This window comes from Caenorhabditis elegans, chromosome III (genome assembly GCF_000002985.6).
Source record: "Caenorhabditis elegans chromosome III".
NCBI lineage: Eukaryota > Metazoa > Nematoda > Chromadorea > Rhabditida > Rhabditidae > Caenorhabditis > Caenorhabditis elegans.
Genome location: NC_003281.10, coordinates 12,226,632 through 12,250,386, shown reverse-complemented (window position 1 = coordinate 12,250,386; position 23,755 = coordinate 12,226,632). Strand labels below are relative to the sequence as shown.

The following is a 23,755-nucleotide window of genomic DNA, read 5'->3' as shown; positions in this document are numbered from 1 at the left end:
GTGGGGGGAGACACTCCGCCCATTTGTACGTAGTGTGGTTGCACAGCGCGCGAAAAAACAAATTTTGAAGCGAAAATTAGTTTAAAACGCATTTTTTATAGATTTCCGAGAGATTTAATCGATTTTTTCGACTTTAAACCGAAAAATTGGCTAATTTAATCTTGGAAATGCCGCAAATTTTCTCTATTTTCGAAATATTTCCAGCTAAATTTAAAAATTTCCAGGTTCTTCAATGAATGTGCTCGTCCAGGGAGCAGTCCATGCTCTCGGATACTACGAAGATGGAAAATATAGCCGAGAACCGGATTGTTATGGTGAATAAGCGGAATTTTCGATTTAAAATCGATTAAAATAGCAATTTTTGCCAATTATGCTCATTTTCTGCAATTTTGAATGTTTTTTTTTTCAGAAAGCATCCGAGATTTAATTCGATATCTACGCGAAGACGGTGACGATCACACTGCTCGAATCGAATGCGGGCGGCACAATCTTGTCGAGCAGGATTTGGTTCCGATGGTGAAGTGTGAAGATTTGACGGATGATGAATTCGATATTGCTATTAGGTAAAGCTGGGTCTCGCCGCGATCTCACTATTTTTTTTATTTTTTTTTAATTTCAGATTAATGGTGAACCTGTGCCAACCTGCAATATCAACGATGCGCGGCAAGCCTCCCGCCGATCGAGATCAATGGAAAATGTACTGGGAACTCGAGGAGAACCTCCGTCGCGCCAAAACCGCCTTCTCCGACGCCCACTTCTTCACTGCCATCAAAAAACGAATCGATAATTATTTCATCGATACAGAGTACGAGGATCGCGACGAGAGGCTTCGGCTTGTGGTGGAACGTATCGTTTTGCTGATTAAATACGTGTTTTCCATCAATCCGGATACATCAGAAGGCCGAAGAACTCGCATCGAGGATAGCAGTCATGATCGTGTGATTATTGCGTTTTTAGAGTCGGGAATCGATAAAACTCTGATGCATATCGCGAATCAGCCGAGAGAAAAAGAGTTCCACGTCACGATTCTCGACATTTTCGCGTTGATCCTGAAAGAGCAGACAGCTGAGGATCTGGCCACCAAGTCTGAAGAAGTTTCGACAGCTGAACAGAAGAAGACCGAGGAGGAATTTCGAAAAATCATCGAAAACCACGTTGTCAAAGAGACTCAGAAGAGAAAGTCGTTCTCGAGATTCGGTGGATCCTACACAATCAAAGGTCTTAAGGGAATCTCGGCGAATTCTAGTCAAGTAGTGTTCAAACCGATTCAAAACGTGGAAAAGCACAATTTTCTGGATGATCGGAAGGCGAAAAAGCGGGCTCCGAGGAATAGAAGACCGTTTGAAATCGACACAAATTCGCATTTCGCGTCGTCTGAAGTTCGTGGGATGCTGAGAGATATGGTGATCCGAATCATTGAGACTTGCTTCAACAGGCTTATGAAAAGCTCGAAAACGACGGTCTTCGTGCAAGTTCAAAAGACATCCCAAATCAACTACTTCTTCCTGATCAAGTTCGTCCTCCGATTCGTCAGGCTATCGCGTCAGGATCATCTCCTCGAAAGGATCTCAGAGTGCATCGGAGTTGAAGCATTCCACGAGAATAACGTCCAACTCACGGAATACGTGGAGAATGCGACTACGCTGAAGGGAGTCGAAGCTAAGAGTCATGGGCTGAAGGCTCAGTATGCTCTCGGAGCTTACAATGAGCTTGTGCTCCTTCACCGTTATATCTACGAGCATGCCAAGGAGGAGAATGAACGGAAATTCGCGAAACGAGCGCTGGAGCATATTGTGAACGTTGAGGAGTACAGAGAGCTGCCGATTTTCATCATTAAGAAATTCTCGAGCTCCGTGCTCTCTAACAACTTTCTCCGAGAGCTTGTGCTCACCACACATCACTACATGAAGCTTGTCGAGAGATTTGTGAAGACAGGAGCATTGAAGAAAGTCACGAAGAAGGTGAAGGTGCGGAAGGCTACGAAGAAGAGCAAGATGTCCGAGGAGGATGTCCGCTCGGAGTTTGATGGAATGAGCAAGAAGGATCTCGATCGGCTCTGGGAGGAATCCAAGGGCCTTGTACTTCAAATTCTGAAGAAAGAAGTGCCGGAGATGAGGGGAATGAACCCGATCGACTCGCAGCTTGATGTTCCCGTAGATGCTCAGCAGAAGTTTGCCAAGCTTTCGATTCAAAGATCGTTGAGATCCAGAGGATTTCCAGCAGCGGTTGGGCTGTACCATGCTTCGAGGGCCTTGTGGCCTGAGAGTTTTAAAAGAGGACTAACGGTTCGGACGATTTTGAACTTATAGACCCAAAATGAGCTCAAATGAACGAATTCTTATAATGAAACTGCTCAAAAAAAATTTAAAAATTTTTTTATGGCCGTTTAAATTATGAAAAAAATACACAGATTTTAGCTAAAATCACGAATTTTTTCCATTTTTCCCTGTCAAATCCGTCCGAAGTTGGCTTTTTTGGAATTATCGTCTTTTATTACATATATTGGTAGTTTATCTCGTTTAATTTCGTCGATTAAAGTACATTTAAAGCCGATATGGAACCAAAAATCATCGAAATTGGTTACCTATCGGCTTTAAATGTACTTTAATCGACGAATTTAAATGAGATAAACTACCAATATATGTAATAAAGGACGATAATTCCAAAAAAAGCCAACTTCGGACGGATTTGACAGGGAAAAATGGAAAAAATTCGTGATTTTAGTTAAAATCGGTGTAATTTTTCATAATTTTGAACCGCCATAAATAATTTTTGAAGAAATCCGTTAAAATTGAGCAAATCGCCACTGAAATCGACGAAAGCGGATGAAAGCGGATTAATTTTAAATTCGCGCGTGAATGAATCCTAGGCCACCACACGATTTCTAGGCCATATTCGTTCAACAACACATTGATTTAAATGTTATTTTTCAAACTTTAATTCGTTTTTCTTTCTCAAAAAGTTTGAAAAAACTGGGAAGAAGAAATTGTATAAAATTCTTATATTAAAAATACAATACAGAACAGAAAAAATATTCGAAAAATCCTCATGGCCTAGGATTTCTTTAGTTAAATTTCGAAGATTTTTCGCCGATTTTTCTGGCTTAAAATGTTCAATGTTAACGGATTTTTCCCGTTTTTCTTTTGTTATATTCGTAAGGATGAGCACGAATACTACATTTTAAAACAATTTCCCCATTCAGGATACTCCTTCTTCAAATGAACGAATTTCGTAATGACCCTGCTCAAAAAATTTTCAAAATTTTTTTATGGCGGTTCAAAATTTTGAAAAAAATTACACTGATTTTAGCTAAAATCGCGCGAATTTTTCCCATTTTTCCGTGTCACATCTGTCAGAAGTTGACTTTTTTTGGAATTATCGTCCTTTATTACATACAGTGTCGGCCAAAAGTATATGCGTTTTGTGTTTTTCAGTGATTTTTCAAAATTTTCAAACAAGTTTAACTCTAAAACTAGAAATTTAGGTATAAAAAGTTAAACTAACAAAATGTTGCCTACACGATGACGTATTTATTAGTGTTGCACAATAACCATGTCAATAGATACAGCGCCCGACACTTCGCGAGTCAATTTTTGACGAATTTAAAAAAAAAACGCTTGTAGTTCAAGAACGAGACGTTTTCATGAAAAAAGTTTTAGTAATAAAATAAATCGTATTGAATAGTGCATTGTTTTGGACAAAATAGTCAAATACAAACAATGCACTATTCAATACGGTTTATTTTATTACTAAAATTTTTTTCATGAAAACGTCTCGTTCTTGAACTACAAGCGTTTTACAAAAATTCGTCAAAAATTGACTCGCGAGGTGTCGGGCGCTGTATCTATTGACATGGTTATGTAGGCAACACTAATAAATACGTCATCGTGTGGGCAACATTTTGTTAGTTTAACTTTTCATACCTAATTACGTTACTAGTTTCAGAGTTATACTTGTTTGAAAATTTTGAAAAATCACTGAAAAATCACTGAAAAACACAAAACGCATCAACTTTTGGCCGACACTGTATGTAATAAAGGACGATAATTCCAAAAAAAAAGTCAACTTCGGACGGATGTGACCCCGGAAAAATGGGAAAAATTCGTGATTTTAGCTAAAATCAGTGTAATTTTTTTCAAAATTTTGAACCGCCATAAAAAATTTTTGAAAATTTTTTGAGCAGTTTCATTACGAAATTCGTTCATTTGAGCTCATTTTGGGTCTATACGACGTTCAAAATCGTCCAAACCGTTAGTCCACCTTTAAGAGTTTTGAGGATTTACAGGATTTCCAGGATTCTCCGGGAGAGGAGGATCAGCTCCAAGAGCTCGAGCAACTTCTCAAGGCTGACATGAAAAAAGTGGCGAAGGACCTGAAAAAAGCGGAAAGCTGCAAAACTTGCGACGAGGATCCAGCTTACAAGAAATATGACAAAATGGACGCCACAGCTCTTCAATCCCTCTGGGAGCAATCCACAGACACCTTGGCTCGGATCCTGAGCCACGAGCTCCCAGAGTCCGAATCCACGAGCCCGGTCAATTGGCAGCTCGACATCACGCCAGACGTCCAGCAAAAGTTTGCGATGCTCGCAATCCAGCGCGCCCTCCGCGCCCGGGATCTCCCAGCAGCTGTGGGCCTCTACCACACTTCGAGGAAGCTCTGGCCCGGAGATGAAGCCATCTTTGGAGCACCTGGAATCGGTGTTGAGGAGGAGATTGCCGAGCTGAAGGCGATCCTGGAAGCGGATTTGCACGAGGTGGCGAGGGAGATGAAGGTGGCAGAGGATAGAGCTGAAGATCCCGACGAAGAGGATCCGGCGGAGCCATATGATTCGGAGCAAGAAGAGGAAGAAGAGGTTCCTGCTTGGAAAGTTGAAGAGATCGACTTCCAATTCGACTCTTATGTTTGTAAATTTTCAAATGTAGACGTTCTCAAGTGGTATGTCTTCCTGCTCAACGACTTCTCGAAAAACTCCACTGAGCTCAACCAAGCCCTCGTAAAAATGCTCCATCGAATCGCATTCGACTTGAAGCTGCCCATCAAGCTCTACCAAGTCTCCCTTTTTCAAGTTTTCTCGAAAGTCAACGAGCACTTCACTCACCTTTCCAAAGATCTTCGAAAGTCTAGCCGACTCTACGAGCTCTATCAATTCGGCTTTCATTTGCTCAAGAAATTCTTCTCAAAATTCACAGGTGACTTGGCGATTGAAGCCCTGTTCTGGAAGGGACCCCGGGAATGTTTCGAGATTGAGAATGGATATGGATCTTGGGTTAAAAGCCGAGAAGCTGATATTCGAGTTTGGACAGAGGATTTGGAGATTGAGCTCAGGAATTTGTATGAGGAGTATAGGACGATGGAGACTAGAGATGGTGATTTTTTTTTTTTGGCTTTTTCGGTTTTTTTTCTCCAAAAAAATTCTGAAAAGTCGCAGATTTTTTGGCTTTTTCAGTTTTTTTTCTCCAAAAAAATTCTGAAAAGTCGCAGATTTTTTGGCTTTTTCGCTTAAAAAACCTGAATTTCTCCGAAAAACACAACAAAAAATTGCGAAAAAATTGAAAATCGACAAAAAAGACGAGAAAAACTTCCAAAAAACTTCCAACAAAAATTTTCCAAAAAAAAAATTTAAATTCCGGCAATTTGCCAATTTGCCGGAAATTTTGAATTCCGGCAATTTGCCGGTTTGCCGAAAATTTTGAATTCCGGCAATTTGCCGGTTTGCCGGAAATTTTAAATTCCGGCAATTTGCCGATTTGCCGGAAATTTTGAGTTCCGGCAATTTGCCGGTTTGCCGGAAATTTTGAATTCCGGCAATTTGCCGATTAGCCGGAAATTTTGAATTCCGGCAATTTTCCGATTTGCCGGAAATTTTGAATTCCGGCAATTCGCCGGTTTTCCGGAAATTTTAAATTCGTTTTCAGTTTTCAATTTTTTGTAAAAAAATAATTTACTGGAAAATATTGAAAGTCACGTTTTCGTTTTTTTTTTGCCCAAAAAAAAATCTAAAAATAGCCGATTTTTTGGTTTTTTCGGGAAAAAATTTTTTTTTTTGAAATTTTTGGGCCAAAAAAAATTTTTTTTTCGTTAAAAAAAGATTTTATTGGAAAATATAAAAAAATTTATAATTTTTCCACAAAAAATCTATTTAGAAAAATCGCGAAAAAATTCACATAACCCAATTTTTTCGGAATTTTAACCAAAAAATAACAATTTTTTGTTTAATTTTGAGAAAATAATTGAACGTTCAATCAGCGATTCGCTCCGCCCACTTTACAACCAATCAGATGGAGTGGGCGGAGCTAAAAGAGGTTTTATGTTAAAAATAAAAATTTTTAAATAGAAAAGTGACCGATAATATCGAAAAAATCGAATTTTTTCCACACTTCATCTGATTGGTTCGAAAGTGGGCGGAGCGAATCGCTGATTGGTCAGACGTTTTTTTAAAAAATTTTTTTGATTTTTCTGAATTTTGGACTATTTGGGATTTTTTGAAGCAAAAAAAAAAATCCGCTGAATTTTCAAATTTTATTTAAAAAATTTTTTCCAGGAATCGATGTTCTGGACTTTATCGAGCACAATCTGTCACGTGCCCGATCTCGAAAAAAGGTGGCCAAAAAACTAATCGAATTCGGTTTTGATCTACTCGGAGCAAAATGGAAAAATTCGGATAAAGCTCGAATGGACTCGGTTCTTCCAATTGGAGATATTCAGAAATGGTACGATGAGTGGAAAGAAGCTGGAGCCCGAGGAGATTTGGTTAATGTTCTTCAGGAGAAGCTCAATGAAGATTTGGGAATGGAAATTTCGCGGAAAAAGATTTTGAAACAACTGGCTCATATGGATATTTTGTACGAGAAGCCGAAAAAGGAGAAGCCGTTGCCGCAGTGGGATACGGGATTGATTGAAGAGTTGAAGAAGCTCAAAGAGCAATATGATGATATTCCGGATGCTTTGAATATGCGTACGGTTTTACTCGAATTTCCCGCCGAAAAAATTAAAATTTTTCTCAAGAAATTTGAATTTCCCGCCAAAAAAATTGTTCTCAGAAAATTTGAATTTCCTGTCTCGAATTATTTTTGAAATTGAAAAAAACTGGAAAAAGTACCGGAAAAGTCGAGGAAACTTTAGAATTTGTCGAAAATATTTTGCCGATTTACCGGAAATTTTCATTTTTGGCAAATTGCCGATTTGCCGGAAATTTTAATTTCTGGCAAATTGCGCATTGGCCGGAAATTTTAAATTCCGGCAATTTGCTGATTTGCCGGGAATTTTGAGTTCCGGCAATTTGCCGGTTTGCCGGAAATTTTGAATTCCGGCAATTTGCCGATTTGCCGGAAATTTTAATTTTTTGGCAAATTGCCGATATGGCGGAAATTTTAATTTTCGCCAATTTGCCGATTTGCCGGAAATTTTCGTTTTCGGCAAATTGCCGATTTTCAGTTCCGGCAATTTGCCGGAAATGTTCATTTATGGCAAATTGCCGATTTGCCGGAAATTTTCAGTTCCGGAAGTTTGCCGATTTGCCGGAAATTTTCATTTTCGGCAATTTGCCGATTTTCAGTTCCGGCAATTTGCCGGAAATGTTCATTTATGGCAAATTGCCGATTTGCCGGAAATTTTCAGTTCCGGAAGTTTGCCGATTTGCCGGAAATTTTCATTTTCGGCAATTTGCCGATTTGCCGGAAATTTTCATTTTTGACAAATTGCCGATTTGCCGGAAATTTCAATTTTTGGCAAATTGCCGATTTGCCGGAAATTTTAATTTCTGGCAAATTGCGCATTGGCCGGAAATTTTCATTTTTGGCAAATTGCCGATTTGCCGGAATATTTTAATTCCAGCAACTTGCCGAGTTACCAGAGATTTTCATTTTCGCCAATTTGCCGGTTTCCCAATTTGCCGGAAATTTTGATTTTTGGCAAATTGCCGATTTGCCGGAAATTTTAATTTCTGGCAAATTGCGCATTGGCCGGAAATTTCAATTTTTGGCAAATTGCCAATTTGCCGGAAATTTTAATTTCTGGCAAATTGCGCATTGGCCGGAAATTTCAATTTTTGGCAAATTGCCGATTTGCCGGAATATTTTAATTCCAGCAACTTGCCGAGTTACCAGAGATTTTCATTTTCGCCAATTTGCCGGTTTCCCAATTTGCCGGAAATTTTGAATTTTGGCAAATTGCCGGTTTCCTGATTTGCCGAAAATTTCAATTTTCGGCAATTTTCCGGTTTCCCGATTTGCCGGAAATTTAAAATTTCGGCAATTTGCCGATTTGCCGAAAATTTTAATTTTTGGCAAATTGCCGGTTTCCCGATTTACCGGAAATTCTCAGTTCCCGCAATTTGCCGATTTGCCGAAAATGTTCATTTTTGGTAAATTGCCGATTTCCCGGAAATTTTAATTTTCGGCAAATTGCCGGTTTCCTGATTTGCCGGAAATTTTAATTTTTGGCAAATTGCCAATTTGCCGGTTTCCGGCCATCCCTGCTTCTCACCATATAAATCGAAAACTTTATATATTTTTTTCAGTTGGTGTGAATATTGTCCGATATGTGATGAAAAGATTATCCGAAAAGAAGCCAACACGACAAGTGGAACGACATCTAGAATCACTGGGCGCCACAATTCCGGAGAGATCAAAAAAATCCGAGAAAAACGGCAAAAAATTCGATGATTTTTTGAATGATGATGATGATGATAGTGAAAATGATGTCGGAGGAGGCTCAGAGGATGATGAAGAGGAGGAAATCGTGATGAAGAGTAAACGAATTATTCCGGATTCTGAGGATGAAGAGGAGCACATTGAGCAAGAAGAAGCTCAAAAGAAATTGGAAAAAGTCGCTGAAAAACCAAATACTCTAATGGGAATGATTGCTGGGAGAAAACGGAAGCTTGCTCAGCTGGAAAGTGATTCTAGTGATGAAAGTGACGATGATGATAGTGCTGAAAAAGAAGAGAAAAAGCTACCAGCTGCAGAGGATGATAGTGATTTGGAAGAGGATGCTGTTATTTATAAGGTCCTTTTTTGGGGATTTTTTGGAGCAACGAAAAAACCGGCAAATTGGCAATTTGCCGGAATAGAAAATTTCCGGCAAATTGGCGAAAATGAAAATTTCCGACAATTTGCCAAATTGCCGGAATTTAAAATTTCCGGCAAATCGGGAAATCGGCAAGTTGCCGGAATTGAAAATTCTCGGCAAATCGGAGACCGGCAGTTTGCCGGAATCGAATGTTTCCGGCAAAATGGCAATTTTCCAAATTTGCCGAACGGCAATTGCCGCCCACCCCTGCTCTATAAGACTCAAAAATGGTCCAAAAAAATTTTTTTTTTCCGCGGAAAATGAAGGAAAATTTGCACTTCTTTGTATGTTTTTGAATGGAATTTCAAAAAAAAATTTATTAAAAAAATATGAATTTTCCAATTTATCAGCAACAAAATGAACACTGAACGCCCGAAAAATCGAAAAAAAAAATTGAAAATTTTCTTTAAAAAAACAAGAAAATCGCAAAAATTGAAAGATATTTTACAAAAAAAATTTTTTTTTCTTTGATTTTTGGATTTTCCAGAAAATTAAAATTTTTCGCGAACTAAAAAAAAATTTCGTTTTTTTTTCCAAAAAAAGTTTCAAAAAAATTCCCGATTCAGCTCGCCTTTTGAAGCATTTTTTCGACTGTTTTTTTCCAGAAAAAATCGAAATTTTCCCATTTTTCCCAAAAAATACACTAAATTATGTTTTTTTTTCCAGAGAAGCTATGTGGATGCTCTACTAACAGGCGGCTCAATTGCTGGAAATGGAATCACAGAAACAAGACGTGATACTTCGGAAGAACGAGAAGATGATGATGATGAAGATCCATTCACGAAGAAGCTCACATTTAAGAGACGAATTGTGATGTCGGATAATGAAGATGAAGCCTAAGACGACTGATTTTTTGTGCCATTATTTTATTCTATTTTGATATATTCACTTTATTATGAAAAATTCCTTTTGAAAAATGTCAATTTTCAGTGAAAATTTTTTTTTTTTTAATTTTTTTTTTCGAGCGAAAAACGAAAATTTTCGATTTTTTAAATTAAGATTGTTTGATTTTCCGTGAATTTTGCAACAAAAAAAGCAGAGCCGCACAGAAAAAGAGGCGGAGCGTAATTTCGCAACCCTGCGGCGCGGTTTTTCCGTCCTTTTTGGATAACATTTTCAATCGAAAAAGAAGAAATGCCCGCCTCTTTTTCTGTGCGGCGCTGGTTTTTTTGCAATTTTTTTTCACGAAAAATCAAAAAAAATTGATTTTCAAAAAAATGTTGATTATGATCAAATTGTGAAAAATTGGGATCAATGGAATAGGTGACGAGTAGGGGTGGCAAGAGTGCGACCCAGGTCGCTAGGTCGCTGTTTTCATTTAGGTCGCATCGCGACCTAGCGACCTGGGTCGCTTTGCGACCTGATGTACCGACATTTTGTGCTCTTTCGGTTTTGATTCACTTGAGTTGTTAAAATCTGCATAACTCGAAAACTACATAAGATTGCAGAATATGTATACTAACAAATTGCTACAAATCATTTATTTTACATTTTTTTCGATTTCTTATCCATAAGACACCTTGTCGAAAAAAGTTAGAACAGCCGACATCCGCCGGATTTGCTGCTGACTAAAATTGTTTCAACTTGAAAACTATGGTACTTTTGGGTTTCGTTCCCCCTTCTTTCTAAATTTCAATTTTTTTTTTGTAGAATTGTAGAATTTGTAGAAATCAATGCTTTGTTCTGTGCTTTTTTCTACGTTTTTAATTCGAAAAGTGGAAAATGAAATTTTAGAAACAACGCATAAACTTATAAAATCTTAATAGAGAAAATGTTAGTGGAATACACATATTCTGCAATCTTTAGTTTTCGAGTTATACGGATTTTAACAACTCAAGTGAATCAAAACCGAAAGAGAACAAAATGTCGGTAATTCAGGTCGCAATGCGACCTAGGTCGCTAGGTCGCAGGTCGCAATGCGACCTAGGTCGCAAGGTCGCAGGTCGCTAGGTCGCAGGTCGCAAGGTCGCAGGTCGCTAGGTCGCAGGTCGCAATGCGACCTAACCCTCTAGGTCGCAGGTCGACCTAGGTCGACCTATAGCCACCCCTAGTGACGACAACACGTGTATTTAGGGATTATAGGGAGCTTTTCATGTCTTCAGATGGAAGATCTCCTGATAATGATGACTGCATCGTCTCGATGGGAAGATTCGATTCCTTTTATTATTTGTCGTAGCGCTTCGAGCTTGATTGCTGCAAAAATTAGAAGAAATTTCAAGCTTTACGGGCTTCCAGAGTCCCGGGAGCACTAAATTCTGAGAATACGTACTGCACAACATATTTGACGCGCGCAAAATTTGAAATATCTCGTAGCGAAAACTACAGTCAGCGCGTGCGAACGGCTGGTTTTTACATAAAATTTTACAAAAATTACATTTATTTCAAGTTTTTTTCGATTTTCAAACACCTTGGGCCCAGATGAATTAAAAAGTTTGATCCACCATTGTTTGTGAAGTCAATGCATGTCGAATTAACAAAATTGTCCATATTGAAGGTTGGATTGAAAACTGTTGCAATTTGATTTAAATTGAAAAACGATGCAAACTCGAAAGTTCCGGTTTCTAAGCTTGTTGATGTTGTGAGTACCTAAAAATTTGCTAACATAAGAAATATTTTTGAGTGGGAATTTCCGGCAAATTGGCAAATTTCTGGTATTGAAATTTCCGGCAAATTGGAAATTTGCTGGAATTGAAATTTCCGGCAAATCGGCAAATTGCCGGAATTAAAAATTTCCGGCAAATAGGTAAATTGCCAAAAATGAACAGTTTGGGCAAATCGGCAAATTGTCGGAATTGAAAATATTCGGTAAATCGGTAAATTGCCGGAATTAAAAATTTCCGGCAAATCTGCAACTTGCCGGAATTGAAAAAATCCGGCAAATCTGCAAATTGCCGGAATTTAAAATTTCTGGCAAATCGGCGAATTGCTGAAAATTAACAATTCGGGCAAATCGGCAAACTGCTGGAATTGACAATTTTAGACAAATCGGCAATTGCCGGAATTGACAATTTCTGGCAAATCTGCAAATTGCCGTCCACCCCTCTTGCAGCTTTAAAAATATATAATTATTACTACTTACGGTGTAAATCAAAACTCACATCTCTAATTTTAACTGCTCTCCTCTTAGTCATGGCTGTCTCATAGACCTCAAACTCTTTGAAGCTTAAAAGATTCTCGACCTGAATCACATGGCTTCTGGATACCAACTTCAATGCTTTTTTCCATTGCTCAAGTTCAATAATTTCCTTATTTTTGCATATTGAATTTAACGAACATAAATCGATTTCTTCAAGCACCCCAGCTTTGAAAAATGAAAGTATTCGTGATATTTCCAGAGAATTAAATCCTTCAATAGTGCATTTTCGAGAATGAATAGAATCAAGATTTTCGAAAATATCCATGAAGCTTTCACGCTCTCCCAGAAGCCCACAAATTATTATTATCTGAAGCTCCTTTAATTCCAGCTTTGACATATTCAAAATCATATTCAAATCACCGAAAGCAAAATTCTTATGATCTACTCCATTGATATTTCTTGAGATATTCCCATAGGCAACAATGCAGTGATCACCAACATTGTCGTACTCAAATTCGTAATTATCCAATGAAATTCGCGAAAAATTGTTCTTCACTGTTATGCGTATTATTTTAATGTTTATAAGATTGTCCACTGTTGTCCGGAATTTCTTCGACGTCTTTCGAATGACTAACCTGAAAATTACTTATCTAAAGTTGGTTTAAAAAAACCATTCCTATGGTGCTTTTTTAAACGGCTTTTGACACTTAAAGGTGGAGTAGCGCCAGTGGGGAAAGTGTTAAAAACTACTCCAATGGTGTCAAAATGACCGAATATCATAAAAAGACTTTTCAAAAATTTTTTGAAAATATTTTATCTAGTGTCAAAAATTTGACAATTACTAAGTTTTTGCCACTCATAATTTTGGAAGTCGAGCAAAAGCAATCGTTTCTTCCTACCATTCGAAACATGCAACATTGCTTTTGATTTCCTGAAAAAACTCATTTTTTTCAAAATATTGGTAATTTACTGAAACTTTGACCGGAAATTTTGAAAAATCTGGAATTATGATATTCTGTGGCGCTGCTCCACCTTTAAAAAACTATAGCATTAGAATCTTTAGAGAATCTCTAGAGATATCTCTACAATGTTTGAGTATTAATATTTAGAACACCCGGTGGACTATAAAACTCGAAGGAAATTTTTTTTTGATCGACGAGTTCCAAAAAAGTGGTAAAAACTGAGTATTCCAATTTTCTAAATATCATATAAAACTTTGATTTTTTTTCTGATTTTTCACCCACTAGTTCTACTCTACCTTCAAAAAAAAAATACAGCTTGTTCTCTTCGCACCCGACTATAGTCAGTTTTGAACTTTTAAAGATTATATGTCATTTAATGTTGAAGATATTAAAGCGACCGAATATCATAATAAAACACTCCGAAAGTTTTTAGATTTTTCATAAGTTCCGGTCAAAGTCTAGGCAAATTGCCAAAAATTTGAAAAAAATGAGCTTTTTCAGGAAATCCAAAGCAATGTCGCATGTTCCGACCCCTACATTCATTAATACAAATAATTAAAACATGTAGAAAAAAACTTTTTTTTTTGGACCATTTCCAAAATTATGAGTGGCAAAAACTGAGTAATTGTCACTTTTTGACAATGAAAAAAAATTTCAAAATTTTTTTGAAAAGTTTTATTATGATATTCGGTCATTTTGACACCGTCGGAGTAGTTTTTAACAATTTCCACACTGGCGCTACTCCACCTTTAACAAATAATTAACTGTACTATTTAGTATAGAAAATGAACTGCCAAAGTATATTTTGCTAGTTGATTTTTTTTTAAAATAAAACCAACGACAACTGAGATACAAGCTGGCAAAGGTAATCAATGGGGTGTAAAATTGTCTACAATAATTCAATATTTAATTTTCCAACAAACAATTTTTTGACTGAAAAAAGAGCCTGTCACCTGTCAATTAATTCCAGCTTTTCCAAAATTTTGATTAAAATGCTCTCAGGTATCTCATCGAAAACTGTAGTCATGCTGATTGATAGTGATTTTGCGTACGCAAGTGAAATGTTTTGTTTGCATTGGAAAATCGTACACATCACTGTGTCATATTGATTTTTATAACTGTTAGGAAATTCACATTATGATGGTTGAAAGATAAAATAAAATTTATTTCGAAATTCCGGTATTCTCACAGATACAGTTATAGAGTTTTAGTTTTGAATTACAAAAGTGAAAATTTAAAAAAAAAAAAAACGTCGTCAGAATTTTAGAATTTTTTAATTATGCTTAATTTCAGTATCAAACTTTAAAAAATTATCACTAAATTGCAAAATCAGTTATGATTCAATGATCTTGCGTAGAAAAACTGGATCCTTTTTTATCTCATTTTCCCTGTTTCTCTCACCTCTTTTTTTCACAAATGTTTCATTAGCGAAAGTCTCGAGAAACGAATCCAGAAATGTAAAGCCAAAAGAAGAAAATTGGAAATCCCCCCACAAAGAGGCGGAGTCTAAAAGGATAAAACTTGAAATTCTGGATATGAAAGCTTATAAGGACAATATCTAAGATGTCCAGGTGCCTTGGATTCTTGGATTTTTTCTCCAAAACCAACAAAAAAAAAGTCTGACAAAATGCAAAGCTTTCTTCAAATTTTCCTAATTTTCTCCGTAATTTCAACGGTTTCGTGCACATTTTTCAATGGAGGATGTGGATGTCAACCTCCACCAATTTGCCTTCCACCTCCACCACCAATGTGTTTCACTGAAATTCAATTGCCGCCAATTCGGATTCCAATAATCCCGTTGCCACGTATCGAACTTCCACAGCCGTGTTGCCCAACTTGTGCGTGCGGTGGAAGAAAGAAGAGAGGTTTGATTTTGATATTTAACGTTATAAATTCTAGGGGTACTGTAGGGGTACTGTAGAGTTGCTTTAGGGGATACTGTAGAGGTACTGTAGAGTTAATTTGGGGAATACGGTAGGGATACTGTAGTGACACTGTAGCACTAATAAAGTCGTACTGTAGGTATACTGTAGGGGTACTGTAGAGGAACTTTAGGGGATACTGTAGGGATACTATAGTGACACTGTAGGGATACTGTAGTGGCAATGTAGAGATACTGTAGGAGTACTGTAGTGCTTCTTTAGGGGGCACTGTAGGGATACTGTAGCGCTTTTTTTAGGGACCTTGTAGGAATACTGTAGGGGTACTGTAGTGCTTTTTTAGGGGGCCACTGTAGGGGTACTGTAGTAGCAATGTAGGGATACTGTAAGAGTACTGTAGTGTTTTTAGGGGGTACTGTAGGGATACTGTAGCGCTTTTTTTTAGGGGGCCTTGTAGGGATACTGTAGGGGTACTGTACGGGTACTGTAGGGTAATGTAGAGTGTGATAACCAGAAAAAAAACTAAGATTTTGAAAAATTAACACGAAGTTTGGCAGTTTTTTCGCGTCGATGCAAAATAAAAAAAAAATTAAAATTTCGCTACTCCAGCTTTTTAACTTTTATTAAAAGCGCTGAAACTATTTTTTTTTAATTAAAAAAACTTTTGAGCTACACCAAAATAAATTCTTTAATACATTCTTTAAGAAAAAATTCAAAAAAAAAAATTGGAAATTTTATATTTTGGCCAAAACTCTCTACTTTAAATATTAAAATCAAAAAACTTTTCATCAAAATAAATTTGGTATAATTTCAGAAATCGACGCAGGTGTCCAAGAGGAAGAATCAGTTAGTACCAAGGATGTCTCTTGCAATGATGACTCTCTTTTGGCAATCATGAAAAAGGTGTGTTAAATAAAACATTTTATATTTTCCACCAAACTTTTTCACCACTTTGACGGCTTATATCTCGGTTGTCATAAGTTTTGCTAAAAAGTGTAGTATTGTAAACTTGTGGAGAAATATTTTTTACGTATTTTACATTTTGACAATTTTTTGATAAAACCAAAGGGAACCGAGATATAAGCTGACAAAGTAGATCAATTCTGGGTAAACAATTTTCTATAAGAATTTTCTTGATTCCAAATATGACATCATGCTAGCCAATTTTCCGAGAGATATAATCATCTCACGATTCCTTATCTTTCAATAATTCCCGTTTATTATCTTTTGTTCTCGGCCCGGCAAATTTCCTGTATTTGGACAGGTGAGTGGGCGAGAAAAACTGGAAAATATAGAGAAAGATGAGAACCTTGAATAATTTTTAAAAAAATCTAGAGAAACATACAATAAGGCGTCAATGATCAAGAGTAAGGGAGGATTTCGTCAAAATTTTGAAAAATTATATAAATTAGAACATTTAGAAAAGATACTGTAGGGACATTGTGAGGGTACTGTAGGGGTACTATAGACATACTATATGGTCAATGTAATAGAATTATAGCGGTACTGTAAGGGTACTGTAGTGGCACTGTGGGGGTAATGTAATAAAACTAGGGGTACTGTCGAAATGCTGTAGACAAACTACATGGGTAATGTAGGGGTACTGTAGTAATACTGTTAGGGTACTGTAGTGGCACTGTGGGGGTAATGTCATAAAACTAGGGATACTGCTGAAATACTGTGGGGGTACTGTAGTAATACTGTAGGGGCATTGTAGTAATACTGTGTGGGTACTGTAGTGGTACTGTGTTGGTACTGTAGGGGTACTCTATAGGTAATGCAATGGAATTGTAGGGGTACTGTAGGGGTACTGTAGTGGCACTGTGGGGGTACTGTAATAAAACTAGGGGTACTGTAGACTAACTACATGGATAATGTAAGGGATACTGTCGTAATATTGTGGCGGTACTGTAGTAATACTGTAGGGGTACTTTAGTGGCACTGTATTGGTACTGTAGGGGTACTGTATGGGTAATGTAATGGAACTGTAGGGGTACTGTAACGGGTTTCATAGCGGTTCTGTAGGGGTACTGTAGTGGCACTGTGGGGGTATTACTGTCGAAATACTGCATTGATACTGTTGCGACATTGTGAGGGTACTATGTGGCTAATGTAATGAAACTATAGGGGTACTGTAGTGGTACTGTAGACATACTGTAAGGGTAATGTAATGCAAAATAGGGTTAATGTAGTGGTACTGTAGAAGTAATGTAATAAAACTACAGGGGTACTATAGTGATACTGTAGGGGTACTGTAGGGTATTGTTAGGTGTTTCTCTAATTTTTTTTTGGCAAATTTTCAATGAGAGCTGGAACAATTCGTCACAGGATTTCAAATTTTAATTGGAAAACTATTTTTGTGGGAATTTAACTTCTTAGCCGACTTCCAAAAATGTATTGTAATCAATATAGGCACATAGGTAGGCATCCAGTGCCTACCTCGACCTTTTCGAATAACACATTTTCAAAACCAAAACATTCCCAGGAAATGACAACCGGAGAGTCTTCAGCTGTCAAGATTGCACTAGTTGAGGCTGCCGAGCAAGAGCTGGGCGGTAGATTCACTGTAGTTTGTAGTCAAGGTGCATTCTCATTTGTCACTTCTACAACAAGTTACTGCCTTCACTCACAAGCTGGTCTCAACTGCTATCTCTTCAAAACTCAGTAAATTTTGAGTTTTTTTTTAAATTGTTTAATTAATATTATTATTAGTTTGTTTAATAATATATGTATGCATCTTTATAATAAATATTATTATTCTTGAAGTTGCAAAAAAAAAATTAAAGATGATCGCAAGAAATAAATACAATGTACAATGGAAGTTATTAAATAAATTATGAATTTTCAAAAAAATTGAATTGCAAAAGAATACATTTCGGTAGGGCTCCCAGGTAGGCATTAAGGCGCCTGCCTGCCTGGTCTCAAGGCGAAAGGTCGGCAGGTTTCAGGCAGCCTACGCCTGCCTACCATGGAAGCCCTACACTTTGTGGAAAATGATGAGATTGACAGTGGTATGCAGAAATTAAAGCAGATAATCAAATTGATAATGGCACTGGGGTTCAAATTTTGGGCGAAAATTGAAAATACTAACACGTGCTGTCAAAGTGTCTCATTTCGACTTGATCTACGTAGATCTACAAAAAATGCGAGAGAAAAGACTGATTTCGCATGGAAAAAAGAACGTGCTGACGTCGCATTTTCCGGGCAAAAAAAATCCCCGCATTTTTTGTAGATCAAACCGTCATGGGACAACCTGACACCACGTGTGCTATCCAAATTCACATTTTCCACTGCCGTTTCTCGGATCTTTGCATTACATTATCGAGTAAATCCACTTGATCCTTGTTTGCAGTTCTTAAATTTCCAGACGGGCTGTCCAATGCTGGTTTCGCGCGGTTTACTCGTTTTGGTGTTGAATATGAGCATGATGGTAGTGAGGGCTCTTCTTCAGCTTCTTCATTATTCGTTGGCCCAAAAATTTCGGCAAGGTGTCCTTCAGAGGTATTTTTTCGGTAGTCCCTTGCCGGCGCTTCCTCTGGCATTATACTTTCGAGCAGCAAATCCAATTTTTCTGAAATTTTATACTATTGCTTGATTTCCAAAAAAAAAAATTTCCTGACCAATCAGCGTTCTCGAACTCCGCCCACTCGGCCTGATTGACTGAAAAGTGGGCGGGGCGAATCGCTGATTGGTTGGGGAGTTTGGCTATAATTTAAATTTTAAAAAATCGCGTTTTTCAAGCTGGGCTTTTCATTTTCTCGCCATTTTTTTTTTGAAATTTCAGATTAATTTAGGTAAAACACATTTCGAAAAATCTGGACTTTTTCAAAAAACTGTGTGAAAATTGTTAATTTTCTACATTTTTAAACACCGATTTAACGTATTTTTGGTGTTTTCCGGAGAAAAAAATTCAAAAAATTGCTGAAAAATGACTGAAAAATTCCAGATTTTCAAAAAGACTTGGCCTTCCTCATTGATTTTTTCGCGCTCCATGGACAATCGCCTGCCGGACAGGGAAAGTCGTGTACTCCACACGGACAAATAAATTTTGTTTTACAATCGAGCCGCGACGCGACACGCAACGCGCCGTAAATCTACCCCAGATATGGCCTGGCCTAGTTCGGCAAAAACACTTCCATTTCAATTTATGAGGGAAGCCAGAAGCGCGTGCTCTTTTAAAAACCTTTAAATTGGACGAAAATCTTACCAAAATCCACACGAGCTCGCTTATTGCTCCTAGCTAGTATATAATCTACACCGGATTCCTGACCATCTGGCTCATTTTCCTCCAAAACAATGACATCCACTCGGCTCATTTGTGCTTGCTCACTGCTCATCATTTCCTTCTCCATGTACTCGGAAAAATCTCTGATAAGCTTTATCGGTGGTCGAGTGACGTGTGGTGTGAACAGTAAAATATATGGGTACTTTTGGACCATTTTGGTGACCATATCCGGCTCATAGCTGTAGATCTCTAGAATTTCCTGGTAATTCGCTGGTGTCGCTGGAAAATTGGAGATCAGAAAATTTGAATTTCCCGCCAAAAATTGAAAAAAAAACAACTAACCTCTTTGACACATGACATCCAGTACAACCGGCCGCATTTCAACGGGAAAGTGCGGAAAAATCTGGTAAATTTTTTTCACATTGTCAATATACAGCCGTCGGAAATGTGACAGAGTTGTCATGACAAATTGAGAATTGTCATGTGGAGCATCTGGTAGATTTCGTTCCAGCACCAAATACATTGACAGCATTGCCATTCTGATTCTGAAAGTTTTTTTTTTTTTTTGGGGTATCGGGTCTTAGAACGACCGAAACTTCGTAGATTTTGGGCTTCAGCTCAGGTTTAGGCTTAGGCTTTATCCCTAAGCTTAGGCGTAAGTTTAGGCTTAGGCTTTGGCTCAGGGTCGGGCTTAGGCTTAAACGTAGGATTAGGCTTAAGCTTATGATTAGGTTTAGGAATAGGCTTAGGCATAGGCTTAGGTTCAGGCTGAGGCTTAGGCTGAGGCGTAAGCTGAGCCTTAGGCTTAGGCTTAAGCTTGGGTTTAGGCTTAAGTTTAGGCTTAGGATCAGGCTTGGGCTTAGGCTTAGACTAAGGCTCATGTTTAGGCGTAGGTTTAGGCTTAGGCTTAGGCTCAGGTCTAGACGTAGGCTCAGGCTTAGTCTCAGGCTTAGGATTAGGATTAGGCTTAGGCTTAGGTTTTAGCTTAGGATCAGGCTCGGGCTCAGGCTTGTGTTTAGGCTTAGGCCTAATCGTAGGTAGTGTAAGCCTAGGCGCCAAAAACCTGCACCAAATGATAATTTTTTGAAAAGTATTCTGGAAGCTTTTTGGATTTTTTTTTGAAAAATCTGAAAAATCTCTAGATATATTTTCTCCAAATTACAAAATTCTGCAAAAAAATTCCTTTTTAGAATTTTTACGGGCCTCTAATGTAGTGAAACATAATTTCCGCCGCTAAATTTTTATGTAGGGTGACTTCCAAAAAAGTGGCCAAATTCCGATTTTTCAAAAAATTAAAATTTTTTACTATGGTCATTTGGCGCTACTCTACCTTTAACAAAAAAAACTCACTGAAAACTGAACTCGGCCAGAAGCTCTCCAGAAAACGAAAAGTTGTACGGATTTTTCCGAAGCGATTTAGCAAGTCCAATAATCATTTTAAAGCTCGCACATGGTTTTCCAATCTCACAACTCGTCATTTCTTTTTCGGGAGCAAAATTCGACAGGTAAGCCAGCTTTTCTCGCGGAGTCCAGTTCTTCGAGTGTGCTGGAAGTTCAATTGTACCCTCTTCAAGAAGATACAACGTATTGGACAGATTTTTCAACGAAGCACAATAGGCTTCAATGAAGCCTCCGTTCTCATGAGTATACTTCCCGATGTAATCTTTATCATAAACTCGATTTTCAAGGCGAATAATTGCCTGTTGAAGTTCAGCGATGCTCTCCATTAAATCAGAATTCCAAGGAGATCCAATTCTCGGAATCGGTGGCAGCCCACATTTCCTGACCATTGACTTGAAATCCGAACTACAAGAGAAACTGGTAGTCCCATAGGTACCAGGAATCTCTTGAAGGTGACAAACAAGCTTCTCCCCGTATTGAATTGTTCCTCCAGCCATGAAATAGTTGTCAAATAGTACCATGACCTCTATCTGGGTTGCTTCTTCTGAAGCATAAAATGCAGCAAAGAATTCTGCTTTGAGGATGTATAATTTATCGTTGAGAAGCTCATCATTCAGGAATATCTCGACGACGTTGGTTTCTGTGGTACTTGTCTCGTAAAACCTTCCATTCTCTAGAACAACCTTGAGCCCGTTCCATAGGATTTCTCTGTGCTCTAGCTCTATTTTGGGATTGTCTTGACCATTTCTCGGGTTGTCAGGATGCTCTCCAAAATCATGAGGAATATTCTTCAAATAATCACCACGTTTCTCTGTTACTTTTAATATATCCAGATGAGTATCATAGATATATGCATCGATTTGATCATTAAGATTCTTCATTTTAACTGTGTATTCTTGATTCATGGCATGTGTCGCCTGTGTAATTGATTCGGCTTTTTTGCAAGTGTGGTAGAAGTAGGATGGTAGGCCGACTGAAATATTGCAAAATTTTTGAACTGGAATTTTTTGTTTTTTGGATGTTTTCGGTTTTTTTTTTTGGGGTTTTGGCGGATTTTTTGAATTTTTTTTTGGATTTTTTTTGGGTTTTTTGGGGGAGTTTTTTTTTGGATTTTTTGTGTTTTTTTTCGGATTTTTCGGGTGATTTTTTAGGGATTTGTTAGGGTTTTAAAAAGGTTTTTAAGAGATTTTTTGGTTTGTTTTGGGGTTTTTTTGAAATTATTTTTTGGGTTTTTGGGGATAAATTTTGGGTTTTTTCGGCTTTTTCTCCTTTTTGGGTTTTTTTTTGGGTATTTTTGGGTGTTTTTTTGGAGTTTTAAGAGATTTTTGGAGGTTTTTTAAAAGATTTTTTGGGGTTTTTTGGGTATTTTTGGGTGTTTTTTTGGAGTTTTAAGAGATGTTTGGAGGTTTTTTAAAAGATTTTTTGGGGTTTTTTTGGATTTTTAAGAGATTGTTGGAGTTTTTTTTGGTTTTTTCGGACCAAAAAATTAAAAAAAAACCGTATTGCAAAAATGTTAATATCACAAAATAAAAACCAAGAAAACATCACGAAAAAGTCGAATTTTCAATTTTTTTTTTTGAAGTTCCTTCAAAATGAGGACTCCGCCCACTCCACCTGATTGGTTCAAAAGTGGGCGGGGCGAATCGCTGATTGGTCGAACAGTTCTCATGGATTTTTAATTCTTCCGCCATTTTTTTTTGGAATTTAATAGTATTTTAGGTAAAAAATTAGCGTTTTATGTTGAAAAATGTCTTTTTTGAACTTTTGCCAAAATCTTGCCAAATTTTTGACAAAATTGTGTCTGAATTAGCCATTTTCTACATTTTGGAACACAGATTTAAAGTATTTTTGGTGTTTTTTTTTAGAGAAATATAATAAAATTAAGCATAAAAAACATGGAATCAAGATAAGTTTTTTTTTTTTAATTTTTTGAATGAAAACACGTGGTGCCAGGCTGGCTGTCCCACTACGATTTGATCTACAAAAAATGCGGGAATTTTTTGCCCAAAAGAATGTGACGTCAGCACGTTTTTAATCATGCGAAATCTGTTGAGAGAATTGTGCCGCATTTTTTGTAGATCAACGTAGATCAGTCCGAAATGAGACACTCTGACACCACGTGTGCAAAAAAATATTTCAGAGTATTTTCCAATTTTTAAAAAAATTCTGTCTGGCTTTTACTAGTTCAAAGTGTTACAGTTTTTCGAATTACTTAAAATATTTCGGGAAAAAAAACCAACTCACAAGGTTGCCTGGGTGCAAATGCTCCGTTAAACGTATTCGGCAGGAAAAGTGTCACCTGAGGGGACAGTCGAGGCCCTGTTTGGCGGATCAAGTTCTCCAAAACTATTCGATATTTGGGATGAAGATTTGACCATTTTTCTTCCTTTGGATCAAAATATTTGTCATCTAGATATCGATTGACAGCAGCGATATGCCGAGAAGTGAATCGAAGTTTTTTGCGGGGATTTTCTGGAATTTTGGGGATTTTTTTGCGCAAAAATTACTGTACCAGGTCTCGCCACGACAAATTTTTGTTTTATGGAAAAGGTATGCGCCTTTAAAGGTTACTGTAATTTAATACGGGGTTCAGGCCTTCCTCATTGAATTTTTCGCGTGGAAAAGTGTCGTGTACTCCTCACGGACTATAATCGAGCCGCGATGCGACACGCAACGCGCCGTAAATCTACCCCAGATATGGCCTGGCCTAGTTCGGCAAAAAACTCTTCCATTTCAATTTATGGAGGGAAGCCAGAAATCCGATTTTTTTTAAAGTTTGTTTAAATAAAAAATTTTTAATTTAAATTTACTTGAAATTGAAAAAAATCGAAAATCCCGCAGCAACGAAAGTTTAAAACTACAGTACTCCTTAAAGGCGCACACCTTGTTCAATTTAACTAAAAATTGTCGTGTCGAGACCGGGCACCGTAGTTTTGGCGCAAAAATCACGAAATTGTATTACTTTCAATCTTTTTCGACAAATTTTGTGTAAAAAAGAGAAAATTTTTGGAAAATCGAGATATTTTTCAAATTTCTTAAGAAAAAAAAATTACAAACCAGGCATCACTTCGAGTAGGCCGTCAAATTGGTGTTGCAACACCATTTTGAACAATCCTGTTCCGCTCATAGAATATTAGTT

The 23,755-nt window shown here is 37.4% G+C and overlaps 4 protein-coding genes and 1 non-coding gene across 5 annotated transcripts; 3 read left to right on the top strand and 2 right to left on the bottom strand.

The window, feature by feature from the left end:
* Nucleotides 1-222: 222 nt before the first annotated feature.
* On the top strand, nt 223-10,020 carry tim-1 (Protein timeless homolog). The gene is made up of 7 exons (NM_067193.8): nt 223-314; nt 410-563; nt 620-2,285; nt 4,286-5,369; nt 6,545-6,958; nt 8,522-9,009; nt 9,739-10,020. Exons 1-7 carry the CDS (start codon nt 233-235, stop codon nt 9,910-9,912), a joined length of 4,062 nt encoding a protein of 1,353 aa, NP_499594.2. The 5' UTR covers nt 223-232; the 3' UTR covers nt 9,913-10,020.
* Nucleotides 10,021-11,429: 1,409 nt separating this feature from the next.
* fbxa-89 (F-box domain-containing protein) lies at nt 11,430-14,203 on the bottom strand (the record flags this gene model as incomplete). The annotated part of the gene is made up of 3 exons (NM_067192.4): nt 11,430-11,658; nt 12,171-12,783; nt 14,064-14,203. The coding sequence occupies 3 exons, from the start codon at nt 14,201-14,203 to the stop codon at nt 11,449-11,451; spliced, it is 963 nt and encodes a 320-aa protein (NP_499593.2). The 3' UTR covers nt 11,430-11,448.
* Nucleotides 14,204-14,372: 169 nt separating this feature from the next.
* On the top strand, nt 14,373-17,755 carry grl-15 (Ground-like domain-containing protein). Its single transcript, NM_067191.8, has 3 exons — nt 14,373-14,975; nt 15,805-15,893; nt 17,476-17,755. Exons 1-3 carry the CDS (start codon nt 14,738-14,740, stop codon nt 17,656-17,658), a joined length of 510 nt encoding a protein of 169 aa, NP_499592.1. The 5' UTR covers nt 14,373-14,737; the 3' UTR covers nt 17,659-17,755.
* Y75B8A.19 (RING-type E3 ubiquitin transferase) lies at nt 17,729-23,755 on the bottom strand. The gene is made up of 6 exons (NM_067190.5): nt 23,674-23,755; nt 22,861-23,088; nt 20,566-21,589; nt 19,558-19,760; nt 19,198-19,494; nt 17,729-18,561 (listed from the first exon to the last, which is right to left on the bottom strand). The coding sequence occupies exons 1-6, from the start codon at nt 23,717-23,719 to the stop codon at nt 18,269-18,271; spliced, it is 2,091 nt and encodes a 696-aa protein (NP_499591.1). The 5' UTR covers nt 23,720-23,755; the 3' UTR covers nt 17,729-18,268.
* Y75B8A.47 lies at nt 20,110-20,242 on the top strand. Its single transcript, NR_052796.1, has one exon. It is a non-coding gene; the product is annotated as an Unclassified non-coding RNA Y75B8A.47 (non-coding RNA).